At 41.2% G+C, this 25,148-nt stretch overlaps 1 protein-coding gene across 1 annotated transcript in view; it reads right to left on the reverse strand.

The window, feature by feature from the left end:
* Window positions 1–25,148, reverse strand: part of IL1RAPL2 (interleukin 1 receptor accessory protein like 2) — a 326,903-nt gene that overhangs the window by 4,694 nt on the left and 297,061 nt on the right. The window contains exons 6-9 of the mRNA XM_041485262.1: window positions 19,395–19,524; window positions 13,090–13,235; window positions 7,417–7,560; window positions 4,472–4,642 (exon numbers count right to left, since the gene is read on the reverse strand). Of these exons, the coding sequence (XP_041341196.1) occupies window positions 4,472–4,642; window positions 7,417–7,560; window positions 13,090–13,235; window positions 19,395–19,524 (591 nt within the window). The remainder of the gene's footprint in view (window positions 1–4,471; window positions 4,643–7,416; window positions 7,561–13,089; window positions 13,236–19,394; window positions 19,525–25,148) is intronic.

Genomic DNA, 25,148 nt, shown 5'->3' on the forward strand with positions numbered 1-25,148 from the left:
AAGAGTATCTACCATCAAACCCATGCTGGTTGGTTCCTGGCACTCTGAAAATAACCAGCCTTTCTGTGTTTGGCAGTGTGACCATCACTTGAGAAAGTTATTTATAAAAGAGTAATTCAGTCCTGGTTTCCTAGCTGAATAGTTCCCAAACCCTGAGTCTGATTACTTTATTATAATACCAATGATTTTGTGTCTTGCTTTTCCTATTTATTAAATGTGTATTGCTTCTCTTAGCTTGGACCAGATCAGCTGAAACACAAAGCAGAGTAATGGCCCCTTCCTGGACGGAGCCCAATCCCAGGATGAGCTGAGGGACAGCTGATGAGTTTAACATAAAGAAACAAATAATGCAGATTAGTGCACTATAGGACAGGCAGCCCTTCTGCCTTTTGTCCATATTTATTCCTCTTTCAGCTGTCATCCATGTGTATCCCTGCTATCCTCACCCATGCCTGACATTAAAAGTAAGATTCACACAGGGCAGACAACCAGGGACTCCTGAAAGGAGTTTGTGGAGCTGAATACCAAAGGAATGGTATCCTATTTAACTAAGGTACCTTGGGAACTCCAGACACATGGTCCAGACGGGTTTTCTTCATGTAGGAGCCCAGGAAGCTGGAATTCCCCAGGCAAAAACCACACAGATAGGCAGACAAAACTAGAAAGTGCCAGAACTACAATATTCACTGTTGTGTGCTTTTATCACATGACGTAGACATTTGCTCCTTGTGCTGAGAACTTCTCATTTTTCAGGTAAACAAGTATTTTTATTCCATCACCATTGTTCTTTTCACTGCCTAATCTTCATACCCTGGGCTGAGCTGGAATGAATTGTTGGTGTTTTCTCAATTCTGTCAAGACCAAATGCACACATTCTTAGAGAGCAACTAGGTGATGCTCTAATAGATATGTATTGCTAGTATTAAAAGTCCAACTTGACAATTTTTACCTCTTGACTTTCAGGTTTTAAAATAATTTTCAGAAACCATGGAGAAAAGTACCTTCCTCTGATGTAGTCCTGATTTTAGAAGAGTAAAGTGCAAACAGATATTTTTCACTGCAGACATCATCCTTGGCAAGACAAAAAAATGGCTTAGGTGAAAACACAACTCGTCCTGTTAACCCCGCACCAACTACTCAATCTCCTCAGGTCTCCTAACCCTGAATTGAAAAATCTCACAGAACTAGAATGTTTGTTGTGGGAAAGGGTTTGTTAAAAGAGTCCTGAAAATGAATAGGGTGAAAATAATGAGAACTGCTCAGGAATTCAGTAAGAAGTGCAAGTGCATCTCAGGGATCCCAGTCTCCTTATGCAGGGTAATGTGTCCAATTACACCAAAGTTACCTGGCAGGGAGGTGTGTGTGCTGTCAGCTTCAACAGAATGAAGAACACTCATTCTGCTAAGACCAAAGAGCATTCTTTAAGACAGAATAGCTGCTACAGTACTTGCTATAACATGCAAGTCATCTCCTGGGTTACAAGCTCGGTCTCCATTGCCATGTCTCCCTGCTGGGTCACCACTCTTGCCTCCCACAGCTGTGTGGGATTCTGTTCCATCTTGCCAGCTCAGGGAGTTGGATCCATCCACGCTGCTCTCAGGCAGCACCAAGAGTGATCACAAAGGTCCCTGCTGGCCACTGTGTGACAATGGGCATTGCTGAGGCCATTGGCATCCTTCATGGTGCTTCTCCCTCCCACTGGGACAGAACGCTCTACTGGGATAAAATTTGTATCCCAGCAGGGCTCAGAACCAACACCTACTGCAAAACATGACTCTGCCCCATCTGACCTGAACCCTGGGACTTGCTTCCCCGTGGTGAAGAGGTGGTCTCAGTCCCCACAGCCAGCACCTCTGTCCTCCTGGGGACAGCAGCAGTTGCTCCATGGATATCCCTGAATCAGACACAGAGCTGAAAGCAGAGCTTGGACACGTCCCAGGCACAGCACATCTGGCTGTAATCTCTCCCCAGGCTGCACAGGGACATGCAGAGCCATTCACAGCTTTCCCCCAGAGGTTAGCAATGAGCCAGCTGGACAAAAACACAATCAAACTTGTCCCTGAATTTTCCCCAAGTCAGCTTTTTAGGTTGTTTGCAGAACTACGCAAGAAAATTAATGAAATAGTATTTGACAAATCTATTTTTTGCTTGCTCTCAAATGCAGGGAGCAGCTGTAGGAGCTGCTGTATGCCAGGAAGGAAGCGAATGGTGCACACCCTCCCGTGGCAGCTCCTCACAACTGCAGGGATTGCAGGAAGCACCAGCCGTACGCAGCTCCTGGCCGCACTGCTGGGGTGACACACGCCAAGGTACACAGGATACAGAAGGACACACATCAGAGCAGAGAGTGGGAAACGATTACATTGATGAAAGTAATTTACCCTGAAAGATGAGGAAGTGAAACATGTGAGAAGAGATATTTTCTAAAATAAAACGATAGCTGTGATCAACCCTCCATTTTTCTACAGAAATCTGCCCTGGAGAGTTTTATATTTTGTCACATCTGCCACTTTTTGAGACAGCCACTCTAAACCATGCTATGTTTTCCTCTGAAGTTTCTAGCAGGCCCATTCCACATCACACTGCCTTCAGTAAGCACTGCAAGTCCTTGCGAGAGTGGGGAGTATTAGGCAGAACACAGGCACGTTCCCCTGCTCCAGGGCACACGGAGAACTCACAAATGCAGGAGGCTGAGTCTTCCCTCCTTCCCCATCCCCTCACCCTCCCTCTAGCCCCTCTTGAAATAAAGTGCTTTCCCCCATATCTTTTTCAGAGCTAAAGCATGCAAATCACACTCATTTCAGCTCCACAATTTATTCTGCCTTGTCATTATGTCTGATTAGGCGTTCTTGAAGCTCCATGTGTTAGAATCAGGCCTTTTCATAACACTGAAGAAGTGAGTTTGAGAGGAGAGAAGAAGGATTAAATCTGTGAATGTTCATAAATGAGAACTGACATTTTCAGGTACCCTACATTTTCAGGAGAGGTTTAATGAATACCCAAAGTGATGGCAAGTATTTGCTGAGTGCCTTGCTGACAAAAATAGACAAAAATAAAATACCATGCTGGCTGGAACAACAATTGGAAAAAAGAATCTTATTTCAGACGAATCTGTGCTTCAGCATATTATTATTTAAGAGTTAACTTTAAACTTCTTAGTTCACTTGCAGAATTGCTATGTGTACTTTGCTATATCGTTGGCTATAAAACAACTAGTTACAACAATTCTGTGGTTTTTATTGCAGAAAGATGTATTTTCTCTTAATAATATCTAAACATTTTATATAATTTGCTTGTACTGTAAGAAATAAGAAAGCTATGAGCCAAGTCCCCTTTCTGTAATTTCTCACTATGGGAGAAAAACTTGCACCTTGCAGAGGCAAAAAGAAAAAGCGAATCAGCTCTAAACTAAGAGCTGAAAATGCTTGTGATAAATTCAAGCCCCTGCAAGGCCTTTCATGATCTCTGGTGAGGCTCTGACTCCTCTTTCCCAGTGCTAAAGGGTTCAGAGCTCTGTTTCCAGTGCTCTCAAAGGTCAGAGAAGAAACAGGCTCTGACTCCTGGGTCAGGCACTGGCACTTGGCACAGTGAGGCAGCAGTTCCAAGTCTTTTGGCAGGCAGGTTGTAATGCAGCTCTGCTCGAGCTATTCCATGTTTGGAGACATCTGCTCCACTACAGCCACTGCTTTCTTCTCTTGTTCATATTTCCTACACAGCAGCACATAAAGAGAGAAGTTCATGTTCTCTTCTATTGTTTTAATGGAAGTGATTTGGAGATGGAATTTGTAAAAATAAAAAAGCTGATTTTTCACAAGGGTAGCACTTCAAATAAATGTGATATTAAAGCAAACATACTATGCATTCAGAATTTATCAACACAATGGATATGATTTGTGGTCTTTTTGACTTGCTCAAAAATTAGTCTGGTAGAAGAAATGCCATAACTACCACTAGGAAAGCATTGACCTTAGGTAGAGACATCCAAAGGTGCTGCTGAATCTTATTAGACTTCCAAGTTAAGGAAAAACCCAAAAGACAATAGAAAAGATGACTTTTACTTGTAAAGCTGCTGCAGAGAAAACAACTAATCACTGAAAATAATAATAATCCCATTTTCAATCATGTAACAGAGATGATAAAATCCTTTTGGAAAGTTTCCTGCTTAGTTACCTGTGTTTGATGTAGGCATTTTGGACTTGGTATTGCTTGCAGTGCTGCAGCCTTCCCTGTAGGAAGGTCCAGCTCCTGCTCCCACTGAAATCAATGGCAAATTGATTTCAATGGAAATTCCCTCTGATTTCAGCAGTGCAGGAACAAGCTCTAACAGAGAACTCAAATTTGCAGTGCTGAGGAAGCTTTTCCAATCTTTGCAACCACTTCTCAAGGTTTTCCATATCTGGTCCTTATCATACAGTCCAGGCCTTTGTGACACATCAGACAGAAGTTAAACTAAAATGTCAGAAATACTTACTTCCACTAGGGATCAGGTCCCTATCTGGAATGAAGAGCTTATATCCATAGTGCTTTTCTAGAACATCTGGCAGAATTTCAAGTGCAAACTGCTCCTCTTCGTTATTATCACGATCTAATGCATCAGGATCCACTTTGGTGTATGAAAGATAAGCATCATATTCTTTGCTGTCTGTAAGAAAACAAATCATGTTCAGCCTGCTGTTTGCAAGAACACTCTTAAGGAACACAGGAGAGTACTGGGAAATTATATTTTTCTTTGAAACCACCAAGCATTTCCCAACAAAATGGGGACTTTTCACAGGAACACATAATCTGGCTTCCAGGCAGAAATCTCATGGATCCTTTTAGTTTTCTTCTGCATGCTGAGCAGTAACTCTGCTCCATGTGGTCATACATGTGCCACAGCTGAAAACATCATAGGCAAAATTTTCATACAAATACTAAAGTTGAAACTTTTATTTTAACCTTTGCATATTTGTAATGCAATCCTTTAAACTTCTATTCCTCAAGAGTTCTAGGAGTACGTTAAAGTTTTCAGCCTGGAAAAGTTTTGAACAAGGAGAATTTCCTTCCGTAAGTAATTGTGAGAAAAGACATGACTTAATTCAAATGAATACTGACTATTCAGAAAACAATGCCAAATACAAACAGTTCAAAGCTTTTTTTTTTTTTTTTTTTTTTTTTTCCCAGAAAATCCCATAGTTTTAAAAATCAATATTATAATTTTGGAACACAATCCACTTGATCCAGAAGATTTTAAATACTTGGGGATCACATTATAAGAGAGACAAATAACTCCCATAAAGGGCAACATTCCTCCTCCTCCTCCTGCCCAGCACTGGGGCTTGTCTCCAGCTCTGCTTCTGAAATATGGAGCTAAGAGCTCATGAGTGTGCCAGGAACAGAAGTGGTGCCACCACAGAGCTGGGGACCCATGCTGGGATCAGACTGTCTTAGTGACATTTCTCTTTGTGTTCCTCTGCAGTAATGGAAAACAGTATATTGAAAAAGTCAACCTTCAGCAATTCAGCCTCAAGGGAAGAGCCCAGCTGCCATTATTTACAGAAAATGAAAAATCAAATAGTTAATGTTGTGAGAAGAAAACTGCATGAATGGAGGGTTTCTGAGTACCAATTATCTGTAAAGAATAGTGCACATGAAAGATAATTAAAGCAGTTAAAATTCCTCAATTATATTCCTCCTTATATTCTGATAAAAAGAACAAATACCTAATCACAATAAAATATATCTCTTTATGACCTTGAACTGATGGTTACTTATAATTCCTGACACAAAGCCAGACCCATGAGGGTCAGAGCTGTAGTCAAAGCATGTGAATAATTACATATCTGTAAAAGGCAATTTGCCTGGTGTCACCATGGCTGTAGGGGTCGATGGAAGATGTCCACCTGGCTTGCTGACATTTCTCTGAAGTCAACAGGCCAGCCAGCTTCGGAGGCCTATCCAAAACCCGCCACCCTGTCCATAAGGAAGCCTGCCAAAACCTTTTAAGAGATGCCAGCGATCCTGGAGGCAGCATCCCTGCACAGGTGTGGGAGCTGCAGAGCACCAGGGTCCCTGAGCCCCCCGCCCCTGCAGGGGCACGGCTGCCCTGCCCAGGCACCTCAGCCCACAGTGCCAGCCCGCAGGATGCTGACAGAGGCAGCTCCCTCGGGCTGCTGCCAGCTCGGGCAGTGGTGGTGCAGCCTCTGCTGGCTCCCCACGAGCTTCCAGCACCAGGGCAGAGAAGAAGGAACTGCCCACACTCACCCACTGCTGGCTCTGGGAGCAGCACTGTTTGGAGCCATTTCCTAATGGATCCTTTAATCCTCAGTGTCATTTTCTCTAAAAGCAAATGCTACACACAACACAGGAAGTGAGTGTGTCCAGCATTGCTTATGTGGGGTATTTTTAGAAATAGGAATAAAGCAGATCTGTTGAGTTCCAAATCTTCTTTTTTAAAGAAATACACATACAAGTGGAAAATGACCCTGTGATTGCATTCATACAGCTGAGTGCTCACAGGAGCTCTGTAGGCTCCCCCTGCATGAGAAGAAACAAACATCCCCATATATGCTTTGACTTCTGTAACATTCTGCCTCCATCTTTCATCCTGCAGGATCAGAACAAGACATAAAGCATAAAGGTCTACAATTATGCACTGGGAAAATACGAGGTTGTTTTCAAAATGTATAGCCAGACAAAATCTCCTATGTACTCATAGGGCTTCCTCTAAACAACCAGAAAATAATATGGTTTCATAAATTAAAAAGTGATTGAACCAAGGAAGTTGTATGAGTAAAAATGCAGCAGTTTCATGCTGAAAACACAGGACAAAAAAACTGAAGCAGGCTGAAGGAAGTTACCACTTTTGGTTGGTGTGAAGCAGGGATATTATGTTGGTATAATCCCAAGGTGTTTTAACCAGGTAAAGTACTTCTCAAACCACATAATCTCACCCTTCTCTTTATCCTAAGTACCAGTGTAAATATTGTGCAGTATCGTAGAGTACGGAAAAATCATAATTTTAGTTTTTTCCCAGTCATACATGAGGATTGAGAAAAAGCAACTTTCCTGTTCTCTATTCCTGCTATTTATCACAAAGAATCACAAAGTATTCTGAGCTGGAAGGGACCCACAAGGATGACCCCTGGCATCTGGCACATGAAGATGAAGAGTTCACAAATGACACGTGAGCCTCTGTAGCAGACTCATGAACAATTCTCCTGGCTCCCTTTTGCTCATGGCAGAGCAGTGACATTTCTGTGGAAAGACTCATCGATCTCAGGGGGCTTTGGGAGAAAGTCTTAGGGCTTTACACTGTTGGGTGCTTAGTAGTTTAAACTAGCAGCAGGTATCTTTTAGGATTAATTTCTACCTCACCACTTTGGGTCTCTGAAATACTTCCATTGCATATATTGAGTTTCCTGTGCAACTGCTTACCATCAGCTGCTTCATCTCCTCCAAAGTTCTGTCTGTAGAACAGCATTAACTCTATGTTGTAGCACTTATAGATGGTCACGAGCAAAATAAGCAGAAGAAGGATGGCTCCCAGTCCTCCAGCAAGTTCTATTTTGTAGATCAAATCTAAAATTAGCAAGGAAAGGCAAAAAGGTTATGATCTTTCCAAGCTGTATTTTCTCTAATCCACAGTACAATTCCACATAAAATTGTGCAACTTCCAATTACAACCACCACAACATTAAAAATGCCTAATAATTTTGTCCATTGCCTATTCCTTAATTTTACTCATTTAGTCCATCTACTGCTCATCTGAAATAACCATCTGAAATCCAGAATGCATTTGAGGCTACACATGTAAATCTCCTACGCAAGAACTAGTGATTTTACACAGAGGAGTAACCAACTTTTAATGAGCTGGTGGAGTTTGAAACTTCTGCCCTGGCAGAGTGCATCAAATGCTGTGTGCAGCTTGTGAGGACAGATTGGGCAGGGTCTGGTCCCATCCCCTCCAAATTAGACAGCTTTGGTTTTCTATTTGTGAAGCCTGTGGACAAGCTGATGTGAGCTGCCAATCCAGGGCTTCAGCTGGATCCCTGGAAAATGAATTGAGCTTGCAGGAAGCCGAAGATAACACAAGAAGCCAGGAGACATCAGGCTGCAAAGAGCCACTTTGTTTGTCATGGCTGCTAACAGAGTTCTTACGTATTTGTAGAGTTCACACCATACTTTAATGGGACCTAGTGTTAGCTAAAATTTTCTACTCAGATGCTTTTGTTAGGAAACATCACAAGAGCTCAAAGAACTTCACAAATGCATCCAGACACAGTGATCCATCTTTTACAGCTGGGGAAACAGGCTTAGGAAAGAGAAGCAGCATGTTCAAGGTCATTCAGCAAACCAAAGACAAAATGGGATAAACCCCTTGGATACCAGTCCAGAGCTCCATCTGATGCAAGGGACTAACTTGAACAGCATTGCTCTTTATCCTGAAATGTCCTCTGAGAGCAATATTGCTCCTAACACCACCTGGCATATTACTTAGCCATAAAAGACAGAGGATGACAATTTGACTCTCCCAGCCTGTACTGGTTCAGATAAGACGTCATGAAGATATTTGCTGCTGTGACAAACACAGAGAGAAGTTTCCAAACTCACACAGCCGGGACAAAGTTCTTGTGATCCTTATGCTTCTAAAACTTAGGTCAGAAAAAAATTACTCATATGTCATTTGTGTCACTTTCAAGATAAAAAGCAAATTAGCTGTGTATCTTTGGGGGTTATTTTTGCCTCACTATGCCTTCTATTTCAATAATTAACATCAGATGTCAAGCTATTCCCAGTTTACAGTATCTCTGATGTCTGTCTGGCATGAAGTCATGGACTAATAGATGGAAAAAGTCTATTATAATAGCTATTTAATCTCTCTGAGAACACAGGGAATTCATGGGACTTTTACTACACGGCATGATAAAGCCTGCATCCTCTGGGGGATAAATCTAGGGAAATGGAGAGTAGAGTTGGTTAAAATCACTTTTGAGGGGATTTTTTTTTTTTTTTTCAATTGTACTGAGTCTTTTCTGCTAGGAAATGGAGATGATGGCAAAACTGCCAGCTTGGAAGGAAAGACAATGCTGAGCCTTGCAGCCCACACAGGAGCACAGAGCTGTGCCCACTTTGGTGGGGGGAATAGCAGGGTATTAAGCAAATCCACAAAATCCATCTTGAAAGGCAAAATTGATCAGCTTTTGCATGTCCAGTATATATCCTTCTGCCCCATGAACTCTCCTAGAGTACAGACATAAGGCGGGAAAAGCTGAGGCTTTTGAGCTCTCCTTATTTCCATTCCAAAGTGGAGGCAATGAGAAAAACCCAGGATGTTCAATTTTCTTGCCTACTCTACTTAGCCTTGGCATCTGATTAATTCCTTCCTCCTCAAGTGGTCCTCACTGAGACAAATAGGAAGCAGCATATCCAACACTGGAAAAGAAGCTGAATCTGATCTCTGTGCCATAAGAGTGAAAAATAGCAAATAACAATACTGATAGTTTCTAATACAAAATAATGTAGAAGGACCTTACCACAACACATTACACATATTTCAGAGGATCATGGTCTTTAAAATAGCAAAAGTCTCATAAATACCCGATAAGTGAGAGACAATTTTAGAAGTTCCTCATAATTTAGAAGTTCCTCATAATTTAGTGATGTATCAGTATCAAACTCACCCCCCTCCCTAAAATTGGTTCCTTAATGTCTTAATTAAAGGCAGCCTCTTTAAAAAAAAAACATGAGGAAAAGTCATCATAATATTTACTTTTATCTCAATTCACTACTTCTTGCCACTAAAAGCATGGTCTGGCTTTACTCTGCGGTTTCTGACAAGTTATTCATATTTCAGATCAGTTATATTATAGACTATGTAGACTCCAGTCACTCAATACTGAACTGTTTTCAAACCCTTTTGAAGGAAATCCTGAACTATTTCCACAACTAAGGGACAACTGGGTGTATATTGCATTTCCATGTTATTTGAGCAGCAAATATGTTAGGACAGCATGGAGGGAAAAAAAAAATAAAAGCAAACCAAACCCAGGATTGTCCAGAACTTATTTCTGAACTGCTTGAAAGCAAGTAACAATGTGGTCTTGAACTAAGTCAGTAAAGAAGAATGTGACAGCAGACACTTGTGTTCAGGTCTTAGGAGCATCTCTGACTCTGCCTTTGCATTGGTAGCTTTGGGTTTGAAACTTGATTTGGTTCTTTTTCAGGTGAAAACTCCAAACAATAAAAATAATTCTAAATGATGGCACGTGCTTCTGGGGCTATTGCTACACTTGAGCTGTGCAAAAAGCCACTCCTGTATTCTCCTGAGGGTTTGTGGGGACTGTATCACTAATACAGTCACTAATGTATTTCCCCTGAAACACTTGAAAAGCTAATTTTGCCTTTTTTTCAAAGCAAATTATGTGCTAAAAATAACCATCTGATGTCACAACAAGAACTCTAGAAAATCTTATACAACATCTACAATTTAGATTTTGGGTTTATTCCTGTTTTTCATCCAAGCCAGAAAAAACCAGAACAGCGGGCAGGTCTGGAGACAAAACAGAGCTACAAGTGCCTCTTGTCAAACACGGATAATGCAGCTCTTAAGAGGTAAGACTGCAGGGAGGGGGATTTCTCTGACTGAGAGATCTGTGCTGCAGCACATTGCAATAGAAATCCCTTTTTTGACACACACAAAGGATGCTGGTCAACAGCTTTCTGCAAGTCCTGCCCTAAATCTTGTCCCAGCTCAGTAAAAACAGTAGTATTTCCTGACTCATGAATATCTACAGTAAAATCTAAGCTGGAGAAAGTTAGGACAAGAAGCAATTAAATCAAGTTGCAGAAAGGAAAAGTTTGGTCAAGTATTTGTGAGGACTTAATAAATAACAAACAGGACAATAGGACAGGCAGTCAAAGGACACAGTAAAATACAGTGGTTATTTTAAATGACACTTTAATAGCCTGGAAATCAACTACTGAGAGTGCCTGAGGGGAATATAAGTTTTCTACAGCCACAGTGCAGAGAGAAATGAAATAGTAGCTGCAAAGTGATCCTTTCCACCTCCAAATTCTGTATTCAGCAGTGCTTCTTCCATAATTCCAGCAGAGCTCTGAAATATCTGCATTTTTTATAAATAAATCGAGCTTGTTATTCTACTATATGCACACAGCAGAACATTTACCAGTGCCAAAGAGATATACTTACTATCAGTTGTATATTTATGAGGTTCAGTGGGAGGAAAGGTAGAATGCTTTTTGCACTAGACACTAATCCTTCATCATGATGACCAGATTCCTTAATTAAAGCTGTGACAACCTGTCAGTTTAGATCACAGAACTGTAGAATTGTTTTGGTTGGAAAACACTTCCCAGATGTGTTGAGTCAAGGCATTAACCCAGCACTGCTGAGCCCACCACTAAACCATGTCCATGAGGATGGCTTTCAAATCCCTGCAGGGATGGTGACTCCAGCATGGCCACATCCTTTGCCACCTGGCAGCCTTCCAGCTCCTCTGCCCCAGCCTGGAGCTTGTTGTGAGCCAGGAGCAGGACCAAGCACTTGGCCCTGTGGAGCCTCACACAACTGGCCCCAGCCCATGGACCCAGCCAGTCCCGATCCCTCTGCAGAGCCCCCCTGCATGGAAGTTTGTAGTAGATAGTAGAATGATCTGCTGGATCAACATTCCTTTATTCCAACTTTGCCACAGTGAAAGCACACAAAGGACTGGAGCTGCCCTTTCAGGTTTGCCTCATGAAAATAATTCTTATTCTCCTGTTTTGGCAAAATAATTTACATCCAAGAGCAATGGCAGAGGTCTGGATACTGTATCAACTCTTGAATCAATCTCCTGCGCTGATGTTCTGTGGTTTCACATAACAGCTTTTCCCCAAGGGTGGAACCTTCCTTTGCTTTCCCAACAATTACTGTCTTACAGCTTTTATGTTTCCTAATACACTGCATCTCAGAGAGACCAGCATCCAATCTAAATGTCAGCCCACTTATGAATAAGAGAGCTGATTGAACAAACAACGAAAGAGCTGCCATGAGATACTGTTACACTCCCTTGATAGTGACTTTTTCAAACACAGAGCACAGGAGCACTTTTAAATTTGGCACATTCAAATCAAACAGTTTCCTTTCTGCTATAGGTAATCTTTCAGTAGTGCTGTTATCCATCCAGAAACTCCATTCAGTATCAAGCAAGACAACCATGATGGGGTAACTCTCCATGTATTTGCAGCTCTCATTGCATGTCTTCATTCCTGATGCAGTTAGAAACCAAAATGCATGGAGACAGCTTAAAGTTTTCAATTTAAAACACAAAGCCAGGAAGTAGTGAAACAAGAGAACATCTGACCTCACTGCCAGGGCACCTGTTCTAAGAAATGTAAGTTTTAACTGACCTAGTTAGTCAGTTCTGAGTCAAATTCATAGGTTTTTTAGTCCAAAATACTTCCCCTGATTATTGGTGCCTTATGGGTGACTGTATTCCAGGCAGGTGTATCACCTGCAAGGCCAATTTTCTAGACACCAAAGAACAATCCATGATTTTTTTCTCAACAAAAGGTAAACTGAAGCTGTACACAAGCACACTTCAGCTCCAAGCAGGCACACAGGAGTCCAGCCTGGCTCAGAGAGGTCAGCAGGACCTCTGATTGATGTGTTGCTGCTGAGGCAGGTGAGGTCACAGATAACTAAAAAAGGGGAAATTACCTTTTTTGCGCAGAAGAACACTGGCGTGTTTCCGTCCATTTCTGTTCTATTATTTATTAATTAATTATTAATTAATTTGACCTCAGTCAGTTCTGAGTCAAATTCATAGGTTTTTTAGTCCAAAATACTTCCCCTGATTATTGGTGCCTTATGGGTGACTGTATTCCAGGCAGGTGTATCACCTGCAAGGCCAATTTTCTAGACACCAAAGAACAATCCATGATTTTTTTTCTCAACAAAAGGTAAACTGAAGCTGTACACAAGCACACTTCAGCTCCAAGCAGGCACACAGGAGTCCAGCCTGGCTCAGAGAGGTCAGCAGGACCTCTGATTGATGTGTTGCTGCTGAGGCAGGTGAGGTCACAGATAACTAAAAAAGGGGAAATTACCTTTTTTGCGCAGAAGAACACTGGCGTGTTTCCGTCCATTTCTGTTCTCCACGTGACACGTGTAGTTAGCCAGATCTGCCTCCTCCACAGCATCAAAGATCAATGTCAACTCAACTTCTTTTTCTCCAAGATGTTCTCTGAGGAGTCTGAAAGGAAGGATACAGCCTTTGCTTTAACTGAATTAATATGGATGGCAGATTTCCAAAAGCATTATGATTTCTCAGCACAAGACAATGCTCCTTGGCCTCCTTCACTCCTGGAGAAGGACTTAAAAGGAAACTCATGTTGCCTGAAAGAGGCTTCACAGAGGCATTTTCCATGACCACCAGAAGGGTTTTTCTCCTGCCATGTCTATTGAGGAGCTGAACCAAGTGCAGGAAGAGTGGCCATGGGTACAGTGGTTATGTGTGGCTTCTTTCTTGGCTCCATCAGAATTAAATGCTAAAAACAATGCTTCTTTTAAAAGAAGTGACAAATATCCATTTTCAAGAAGCAGGATGTGCTACAAAGCCGTCAGTGAACAAATTACAGGGCAATTTAAAGGCTGGGTATTGTGATACATTTTAATTCAGTGATTCAGTGTGGAAAACCAACAAAAGGAGCTGTGGAGTCTTTGGAATTTTCCTCTATTTTCTGGGGCTAGATCCTGACTTTTAAGGGAAACAGTGTCAAGAATAAGAGCTCACTGCTCCTTTGAGAGGAAAGAGGAGACGTGCAAAATCCCCACAAATGGAATAAAAGTTCTAGCAGACTTTCAGGCCAGAGGTACAGCCTTTTCATGTCATTGTTCTCATGTGTACATTAAAAAGAATGCAAAGTAAATGCACGTTTTCTGCTGCTGACATTAAGTCTAAAAATACAATACCCTATTCTCTCAAAGGGCTTATCACTTGCTCAAGAAAAAGTTGCTGCTCCTTTGAACAGAGAAATGTAATGTCAAGTAAAGTCCACCAGATAAATTTGATCCTGTTTGTGCAATGCTGCACAAGAAGGTAAACAGAAAATGTGGGGTGCCCTCGCAGTCACCTGTGAACTCACCACTGCAGTGGCACTTCAGTGAGTCTCTTCTCTGAAAAGACTGCACAGCACTGTGAGGTGAAGGCAGAAATAAAACCCAGGGTCACCAAAAAAGAAATATTTCCTCCCAAGACAGATAGGAGGAAAGTGGATGAGAAGTGATGAACCAGAGTGCTGCCTGCTCTGGATGGAAACTGCTGCTGGAGACATTCACAATTGTCAGTAATGGCAAACCCCAAGCTTCTCATTATAAACCAAAGACATTGTGTGTACACACATTTCCTTATGTACATGATTTCACATGACATCCATGGAACTCCAAACACACTGAAAACAGATCAAAAGAGAACTATGAGGGCATTGCACTAGAAAATCAAAAATGCAAGCCTGACTGCTACAAGCACATCTCTGCAGTAACTCAGAAGAGACACAGGACCATCCACAACAATTCAGCCTCTTTCACTGTGGCAGCATAACTTGCAAAAAAGCAAGTGGAAAAACAGTTTAAAAACAGGGTGTGTGTGTGTGTGTTTATGTGTGTGTTGAATTTAGAAAATGGAATTGCATCTTTTTTTTTTCCAAATACATTCCCATTGATTATGGTTTTTTTATTTTTTCTTCCTTTTTTTTTTTTTTTTTAATTTTGTTGTGTGGTGTTTTTTTTTTTTTTTTTTTTTTTTTTTTTTTTTTAAATTCTGGTCCAGAGTCCAAGTAGTGAAATAATGGAAGAAAGATTAAATTTGCACAATTTCTGGCAGAAAACAACCTCCTCAGAAAGCCTGGTCCATTTGCATACTCAGCCTAAATCTCACTGGGAGTGAGATAAATCAATTCTCATTTACCTATTATTCAGCTATATCTATATAAAGACTCAGGAAAGCCACTCTGCTGGCAAACAGTATGCCCAAAAACTTTTGGTCTACCAATCACGCTGCAAGGAACAATATAATCATTAACAGAGAAGTTATCTGGGAAACCAATCTGGAGCATTCTGCAAATGTTCAGATTTTCTTGTTTATTGTAATCGGATATTTTACACAGAAAAAAAAAATGGAGACAGGTTACAGTTAAGATAAAAGAGACTGTTATTTTTATCTATATCTAAACTACCTGTATGTAAGATAAAATAACAGACCCTTAACCTAAATTTAAATAATATATAATCAGCTAAAGAGGAGCTTTCATAAAAAAAAGAATATTCAATATATTTGGACTAAAAATTCTTTTCTACATATCTTCTAACAGCAATTTTTAGCAATGGAAATCTATAGAGTGGGATCTATCATGAAAATGGTGACAAACATTTAAGCATTATGCTGGCAGCAAAATGTAGGAAGCTCTTAGCAGTGTTAAACCTTTCATTCCTGTTTTACTCACTTTTCTTCTTTTTTCTTTTAACATTACTCTACATGTACATTATTGCCACAGAAAAGCACAGCTGGTCACCTGCATTTTTTAATGCACACACAGCCCTTAATTAATTGCATTGATTAATTAATTTTTGTTGTTGGTTCAGAGAACACGGAGCACAATACAATATCAACAATAAGACCTCAAGGGTGCAACAGCATTTGGTGCACACCCAGACATGAATCTCTGTCCCTGTCTGAGGTGGGAGAAGCTTCACGAGCATCACTGTCAACACATGCCAGCTCCCACAAGTTGAGAAAACAATAACTTTCTGGGCTGCTGAACAAAGTGTAAGAGTAATTACGACATTTAATGCATAGCTAAATCAATGGTGCTTGACAACTCACAACAAACAGGATGGAAAAAGAGAAATAAAAGGTGGTGATGTAAAAACAACACTCAGTGCCTTCTTTTCCTTCAGGTTGAAGCATTTTATTTGATCTGAAACAAAACATTTTGTCTAGTGAATAATTTTCAGGTAAGAATATGAATTTTAAAAAGGAAGTGTCATTACAGAATAGAGATGCTTTCTTTTAAAATTATGCAATGGCTTGGATTTTTCAAATCCTTGGTCATATCTTCCCAGTGCTTGTATGCACTAAGTTGAATCTGAATTTAAAACACTTTTACTTTGAGACCATACTTTCCCAAAATGTTCAGTCTTTGTAGGACCACACATACAAGGCCATAAGAAAGCTTCACTTGGGTCTCTCTGCAAGACAGAGGCATTCATCGCAAACTTTTACTAACCTGCATGAGAGTTGGGATTAGCAAAAGTGAAACTTTCATTCTTTATAAAGCTGAGGATCTGGACTGTGAACAGGGTTATGAAGTCTACTCCCTTCCTTCTATTCCTTGACAACAGCTGTAGGTGAAAGAAAATTTCTGTGTGTACACAAGCACCTCTCCAAAGCAAAGTCATTCAACTGGCAGCATGACAGTGACCTTCCCTCTCTTTCCTGCATTGTGTTTCTTGTTCTCTGCCCTGAATTTGTCTACTTGAGTAGTGTAAGCTTTTCAGGAGAGAGCTGATGCTTCCATACTTCTGCAAAGTACCCAGCACATTAGCTATGGGAGTTGTGCCTGCTGCCCCCAGCACCCCCTCCTAACAGAAAACAACATCCTCATCTTGTCTGAGCATTTCATAACCATCTGTTGGCTTCTTGGGTGATAAATCAATCACAAGAAATAAGGCTGCCATTCAAAATGTCTCCATTCACCTCTTTTCATCCCTCTAGGATGAGTTAAACTTATTCTACTTCAAAAATGGACAAGAGAGACAAAACAAGGACAAACACACTCTACAAGATGAGCATTATTACTATTCAGCAGTGTTGCCTGTTGAAGAACTAAAGAAGTAATTCATAGGTGGCTGAGAGAGCAACATTTATGTCTGAAAATACTTTGCCATGGCAGAGAGCTGGTGCTGAAACTTGCTGTGGGCTGCTTGGATAATTAGGTACAGCTGACAACTCTGCAGACATGCTTAAAGACTCTGATTCCTTCTTTAATAACTCTGGTTCAATTTACATGACATTTTTATTACTGCTGTGAAAAACCCACCTGGCAAGCAAAGTCTCTTCCTCCTTCCCCCCATGCATGTCTAACACCTGGGGATCTTAATTCAAGGGATGACAAGGGAGCAGCTCAGACAGGGTGTCATTGCCTCCATGTCCTGCAATACTTTGAGTTACTTTTTATCATGAAGCTTTGTAAAAAGGTCTAATAAATACTGAGAAGCCCAGAGCGACACCAGTATGACTCTTGGTGAAGTGTGCTTACCAAAACCCCGTTCCATGGATTGGGTTTGAACAGGAATACTCAGGTTACATGCATCCTTATTTTAGTGCTTTCATGACAGCACAGTGAGTGTTAACCCTGCACACTGGGGATGGGTGGTTTGTGCTCCCACATGTCATTTGCAAACCTGAGCTCTCATCATACACAGAAAATCCAGCAACACAATGGATGGGCACAGCCCAGTGTAAGGACAGCACCATCAATTCAGAGTGCTACTAAATTTGTGAACTAATTCAAGATAGGGGATGCAGAGTTGAAATGTACCAAAGGAACAGCCCAGGGAGTATCTTGTTCTGGTTGTAACAATTCTGTACTACTCCTAGCTTCTCAAAATAAAATGTCCTGGTAACACCATAGAGAAGCAAACTGATTAAGCAGACATCAAACCAGCAAGTTCACCATGGCTCATCAAATTTGAAACACACATGACAATTTTTAAATACATCAAAATATACATCTGGGTGGAAGATGTGGGCTGCCTCAGGGCACTAACAGAATAATTAGTGCTGCTTAGTTCCCCTGAAGCAGCATACCTGTAACGGAATACAAAAACAAGAGCTGTTATGGGCAAAAAATCATTTGCAAAAAGTTACTACTTCAGTTGCCATAGCTACTTCTAAATAAAAAAGGGATGGACTGGGACACTGCTGGTAATGATGCAGTGTGTTTTGGAAATTGCTGTTTTAAATGCTGGCAGTGATCACAGGAGATTAGGTAGGTGATAAGTAGCTATGCTGAAGAGAAGATTCAGTGAATTGTGAAGGTCTGTAAACTGAGTCAAAGCACTTTAGTGGAATGAGAAAAGTGACTTGTCACAAATTAGTTTGAAACATGAATGTGCAATGAGATGGCACAACAAAGGACAAGTAACAGCCTTTTCAAACTCAGTTTCACTAATAAATGTACATAAAAGTTTTGAACTGTGCCAAAGCTGGAGCACTCTTTAAATACAAACCTCAAATTGTCCTGATGCAGAGGAAGAACATGACCAAAATCACTCTGTTCATATATAAACACACCAGAGAGAGCACAATGCCATTAAGTGCTGATTACTTACAATGGCAGAAGTTTCCAATAATTGCTTTTTGTGGTCAGAAGCACAAAGGAGGATTGTACAATGGCAATATAAGATAAATTTAATCTGTGTGCAATTAAGTGTATCTTAACAACTCGTGGCTAAGTGGCTGAACTTCACATTATTGATCAAGTAATAAAGCAAAGGGACCTCTCTCCTCTTGCTCTCCAAAATCACCTTTACAAGAAACAAAAATCTCAGACATGAGATTAAAAAATGTGCAATGGAAAGTGAAAAGACCTTGGCTTTCTTCATAATCCATAGTCATTGTATCATAATTGATATTCATTGTATCTATAGGAGCTGGGACCACCTTGCCCACAGTATAGCCATAACTTAGTCTTTGCTCAGAGAACAATAACCAGGTAATTATTAGGGAGGAGAGTAAGGTGCTGTTAGGTGCAAATTCCATGGAAGTTCATGGGGATACAAGTGTGTTTTCTTTACAACTTACATCAAGTGATAACCAACACCTGGGAAAAAGCCCAGAACAAGCTGGATATTGGACACAGCCACTCCTTCCTCTCTCTTGTGTGTTAAGCCTGGAGGAACAAATGCTGACTCTTGAAGGCTCAGGTTAAGGAACACTGAGAGCTGGATCACACACACACAAAACACATTCAGGAGAAGAGAAAAAGTGTGGTGGCTTTGACAGGAGACCATTTGTCTTCAAGATTAACAGTGGTGCTGGAATGGATGTCACCTTGCCAAGGCAGGTCCTATGGGACAGCACCATTCCCATGCAGAATCAACCCCCAGAACACTCAGGAGATGTTTCAGCCTCCAACCATCAGAGGAATTTGGCAACAGATTTTCAGGCGTAAGTTACTCTGTCTTTAGTGTCCTCACTACAAAGGACAGGGAGCAACTCACACAGCCCTGGCTCCAAGTCATCCATCACTCCTTGGACAGAAAATTATTTCCGCTTTCAATTAAAAACTTGTCAGCTCAACAGGCTTGTGGGACATACAGTATTTTTAATAGTAAATAATTCAAAAAGTACCTGACTTCGCCTTCTCTAATGTGACCTTCTAATTCTTCTATGAATTTTTCCCCTTTCATCCAGTAGATCATGGGGCCTGATTCTCCACTGAATCCAAAGAAAGCTTTGCAGGCCACAGTCAGTGGATTTCCTGAGGATAAAAGGAAGAGAGAAGATTAGAGACTTTGCCATAGCTACTAGTGAGAAAATTATTGTAAGAAATATCAACACCTCAGATAAACCTCCTTACAAAAAACTGGAGGAGTTAAAAAAAAAGGAAAGAATAACTATAAACCATGGGAAAAAGAGTGATGTTGATTTGCATCTACAGGAAATAGGTGTAAAATGAAACTCTGAGGTTAGCCACCCATTTTTTTTTTCTGAGAAAAATAGTACATGAACAATGAGAAGGTATGAAAATGGTGTCAACATAAGGTGACACCAGACTGGTTGTTAAAAAGAAAGAGGTGACTTCCCTGTCAGACTCCTTGGATCTCTACCAGGTTTAGAGATTTGTCCCTAAAAGGCAGGTAAATCACTGAATGACTGCTCCTTATCCATGCATAAAGACAGAGGAATAATTCCTTCATTGGTGAGCTGCTCAGAGAGCTTTTAAAGACTCCCAAGAAATACATCATGCCAGTCAGCCCAACACTGATGTTACTGTCAACAGGCTTTTGGCTAAGGACCAAACTTCAAAGCATTATTCAAGCAATAGAGTAAAGAATTCTTCCTTTCACCTCAAAAAAGAAAACTTTGAAATTATTCAAATTTCTTTTCTCTTTAAAAATTCGGCATTTTACTGGGTTTTTTTGTCTGGCTACAGTTTTCACTGCTCTAGGTAGTCCAGGAATGTGCTTACACTGCCAGGACAGATAACTGTCTGCCTCCTGCAGAAGACAACAAAGAAAAAGAAAAAGAAAAAGAAAAAGAAAAAGAAAAAGAAAAAGAAAAAGAAAAAGAAAAAGAAAAAGAAAAAGAAAAAGAAAAAGAAAAAGAAAAAGAAAAAGAAAAAAATAAACAAACAAACCCAGAAAACCTCCAAGTCAGGAAATTTGGAAGAACCATGCCCATTCCCTTGGCATGCACGTACAGCTGCTGCACCCACTTTTCTTTGCCTATTTTACTTCACATAGGTGCTCCAGGTTATGGAGCAGGTGTAGAATCAGCAGCTTAGCTGGGAGAACAGACCTCATTTAACGTGAGTGGAGACTCTGCTGAATCTTTCAGGGCTTTGAGCAAACATGGAAAGCCTAAATAATGAATTTTCTGTATTTGAAAGAAGTGTTTTACTATGTCAGTAAAACACTTATTCTCTGTGTTAGCAGGAGACTCTCTTGGCTGAAATAGAACAGGCCTACACTTTTCCAGAAGGGGCTAATCATTTGGAGCACACCACTTTGCTGAGTATGGGCTAATAGCTTCCCATGATTGCTTTGCTGTGCCTGAATCATTCACCTCTTGCCAGCCCAGGAGTGATAACTGGCTGTGTGCACACTCAGAGCATATCAGAGCTGAGTGTTAAAGTGCCTTTGCCTAAACCCCCATAGAGCTGAGTCAACTGCTTGCACTTGTCTATCCATTATTTCAGTGCCCAATTTAAGACATGTCTAAAGAGTCTGATTAGTCAGGAAGCACAGCACTCCCAGCCACAGAAAATCAGCCGCCTTTAAATTGTTTCCAAGTCAAGATCCAAAATTATAACTGCTTTGAAACATTAGGATACAGCAAGAAAAGATTTAAAGGCTGCACTTGAGTCTCTGTTTCTCAAATAGCAAAAGACAAAAATGGAAAATGTTTATCCTGAAAATGTTTTCCAGACTCTTTCATTATCTCCATATTCACTATGAACTCTGGCACCACAGCTGGCCCCTGAACACGTGGAGATACTGGCAGATTACACAACTAGACCAGACATACAAGAGAGAAGAGTGGATATTCAATTATCTGCACAGCCTACAACACTGACAACCATCAGAGAAAGTTCCAAACTTCAGTAACTAATGAAGAGTCTGAAACACTTCTAGGCAGACATTTAATTCCACTACAGGCTCACCCAACCCTGTGAGGTGCTGTGTGTCCTCCATGGGTAGAGGGGACAACTGGAGCCTCTGGCTGTATCCACCTCACCTCTTCCCAACATGCTGAATGCCTGCATGGTGTGAGGTCTTTTTGTGCTGCTTGCCTTGGAGTCACGACACACATCTTTTTAAATACCACTTGGTGATTCCTAGCATGTGGCTGCTCAGTCCATGCTTGATATTAATGGAAAAAGACACTGTAGCAATGTGAAAAAGAAAAGGATAGACAAGGTCTATCAGCATTGACAGTATTTGCCCTTTTCCCAGCACACCATGCTGGACATTAAGTGTTACAGGCAAAATATCTTACAGAATGTACTTTTCTCAAACCAGCAGATGTTTACCTAAAAAAACAAGCCCTGAGAAATGAAAATACTCCAAGGAGAGTCTAAGGTTTCTATACATGCAGAGTAAATACCCTGAGGTAATAATGTCTGGTTTGAAGAAATATGAAGTTTTCTACGCAGATAGGAAAACTTAAAAACTCCAGCTGTTGGTAGACAGCTTCTGTAATAAACAAACCCAATATAAAGCATCAGGAACCTTTACCATGACAACCTGCATGCTCTGAATGTGCCTGGGCAGATCTATTTCCTAGCTTTGCCACCAGGGAAACTAGCAAAATAAACTAATACCATGAACAGGAAAATCTGGAGTGAGTTTGTATTCACAGTTCAAAGTTTGGAGCCAGCAACACCTGAAAAACCCCATAGTTCATCTCATCTGCAAACCCATCACTGATCAGAGGGTGGCATGAACAACTTTTCTCATGGGACAAATAATTTTTATCTCAGTAGCAAAATAATGCAGGTCTGGGTTGACCTGATCTGTCCTGGAATGGAAAGAACTTGGGGCTTGATGATACTTCAAGGGCCCATCCAAACTCCAGCTCTCACTTGCTGTTCGGATACTCTTCAAGCTGGTAAGGACATCTCACTCCTCTATAGCTTCTGAAATAGCTTCTGGTTTATAACTCTCATCACTCCTTTTGTGTCTGGGAGGGGGACACCATCAGAAAGGTAACACTGACTTCCCTGCAGAACCACTTCATCTCCCAAAATAAGCCTCCATATGGAAAAGTAAGGGAGATTCCTCCCCTCCTGCTGTTATCACCACACAGCTACAGCAAGAAGCTGTTACTGCTGGTTTTCAGGGAACTCCAACCATCCCCACCCAGAAAGGAACATGGCATGTTTCACTACATTCTCCCCCAAATACTGCAATAAAAACGAGGCTGAATTCTGTGGTCCCTAAATGTATCCTTCAATATATGGAGAAATAGGCACTGAGCATGGAAAGTGCCCCTTTGCAGGTCCTGGCTTTAGGGCTGGCTTCAAGCCATGCAATATTACACTGAGCCACAGTTCCAGGCAAAAGGAAGTAGCAGGCAATTTGTAATTCCAACAATTCATCTTGTGTAAATCCCAAACTTTTGCACATCATTACTGCTATTCTGCATGACCTTCAGTAGTTCCACTACTAATTGGTCTTATTAAAAAAATATTCCCCTTGCATAATTTAATTAACAACATCAAAATTCCTGGAATGAATAGTATCCTAAAAGTTTTCAATTTACAGATGGATTCTGTTCAGAGCAGACAGACATTTCAGATGCCTTTACACTTAATAAAATAATTAGCTGAGGAACAGAGAAAGTTATTTGTGAATTTCTAATGAATCAACAGTTAAGAAAGTGTTTGAAGAAACAAGGAAAGAAAGTAGAAAAGCTTGTTTGCAGACATCACTGTCTTCTGCTTTGCTGGGGTCACCTTGATACAGTAAAGGACCAGGTTCAGCAGAAGTCTCTGGTTTAGCTTTTCTCACTACCTTGTCAGTCAAGCAGGCTTGTAGCAAACTCCCAGCTGATAAGACACAACCACTGGCAGTAAAAAAACTATTGCTATATATTATTGTACAATTTTCACCTGTCCATTTTCACAGTAAATCTGTGTGAACTCCATCATACATTCAAGCAACTTTTTTTCTGGCAAAGAGAATTTCACAGAAATGCAATTATTCAAGCACAAGAGCTTCCTGATGGTGGTAGGAGTACTGGCTAATGATGGAAAAGGATCTGCAAAAGAATTTAGTCAGGAATGGTTTGGAATGTGCTTAATGCAGGGCCAGCATGCTTTGACAGAGAATCACAAATTCTGCAGCACAGTTTCTCTTGAACAAGACATGCTTCAAGCATAAAGTAAATGAAGCTTAAAATACCTAAAAGTTGTTCTGTCTTTTAAAAACTTAAATGCCAAGGCTGGATGACTGACCAGCATAGAAGGTAAAGGCTCTTCACATCTGGCTTACGCCAAGGCATTTTTCAGGATTTTTTTTTTTTTAATGCAGATGGATAGTTTGTTCTTTTTCACTTGTTTTGCCCAGGCAGGTGTATTTTGTAGCTTTGAAGTCCACATCAGAGAATTTGCTTCCAGCAAATCAGATCTTCACTCACAGAGCACACCATCTCAGAGCAACCCCATCAAGCAGCCAAAGTCTCTGTGAATCCCTGGGTGCTTTCTTTTCTTATGTCTTGAAATATGAATTGTTTTTTGTTTTCTCTTGCATTTTTGGGCCAGATAAAATATTGCTCTCAGCAAGCCTGAACTGAAGCAGATGAGCCTTCCCACCTAGTGGCAGAACTGACTGAAAATGCCAAAGGTCTCCCTTTGTGCTAAGCAACACCAGAAGTCAGACCTGCAGACGTTGCTAGCTGGATTTACATCCTCACTCCAAAGGGGTGCTAATCCACTGCTTTCATCTACTGCAGGGCTGTGTGCTGCCACACATTGGAGGGCAGATGAGTGTGCAGTGCTGCCACCAGAGGGTCATCCCAACACTCCAAGTCCCTCTTATCCATGTATTTGCATATTGGAGCTCCCCTCTGATAATGGTCTTGTGTCTCTGTCCCTGTAAGACTAGGAGAGAACTGAGTGCTGCCAAAGGAGCAGCTTCCCACTTGACACATGCAGATGTTTTACAGGCACTTCATGGGCTTTGTTTCTTTCATTTGCTCAGACAAAGGACAGGAAAGGCAGGTTACTTATCACTTCTCAGTAAGTGTATTCTGCAGGCTGTCTGTAGAATCCAAGCTGACTTTCCAGGCTGTGAGGTTTGCAAGGCAAATCACCATGTCACTGACAAGAACATTATTGTTCTAATATGCTTTACAAGTGCTAGAAAGTGGCCAAAGAGCAGCAGAGTGATTTAAATTCCCCTGGCAAGGCAAGGCTGGGTTGTATACAACCCTGAAGTAAAGAACACATTTCCTTTTCTTTCAGAAGGACATCCTGGATAAGAAGATATGGAACACAGAGCTTATGCCTGCAACTTATCCACAAAACAAATGCCAGGGGCAACACGAACCTTGACTCATGAAAAACAATCTCTGTGTGTGGTAGCTCTGTGCAGAGAGTGCCAATTGTCTCCAAGTGCCTTGCAATGACATCCTCTGAGCTGCTTTCCCGGGCTGGGCAGTGAGCTGAGCCAGCAGCAGATGGAGGGGCTGCAGCCCAGCCCAAAAATGGCCCTGGCTTGGCTGGCTGATGCTGACCAGGCTGAGCTGCTGCTGGGCATGTGAGGATGGCCACGGCAGCAAACGGTGCCCACACAAGGTCACTCCTGCAATCAGAGCCCAGCCCTGTGGCTGAGCTGCTAAGCACAAACCTCTGTCCAGGGCTCACCACTGCCCTAGAGC

The sequence above is a fragment of the Pyrgilauda ruficollis genome, unplaced genomic scaffold, assembly GCF_017590135.1.
Source record: "Pyrgilauda ruficollis isolate IOZ18807 unplaced genomic scaffold, ASM1759013v1 scaffold7, whole genome shotgun sequence".
Lineage (NCBI taxonomy): Eukaryota > Metazoa > Chordata > Aves > Passeriformes > Passeridae > Pyrgilauda > Pyrgilauda ruficollis.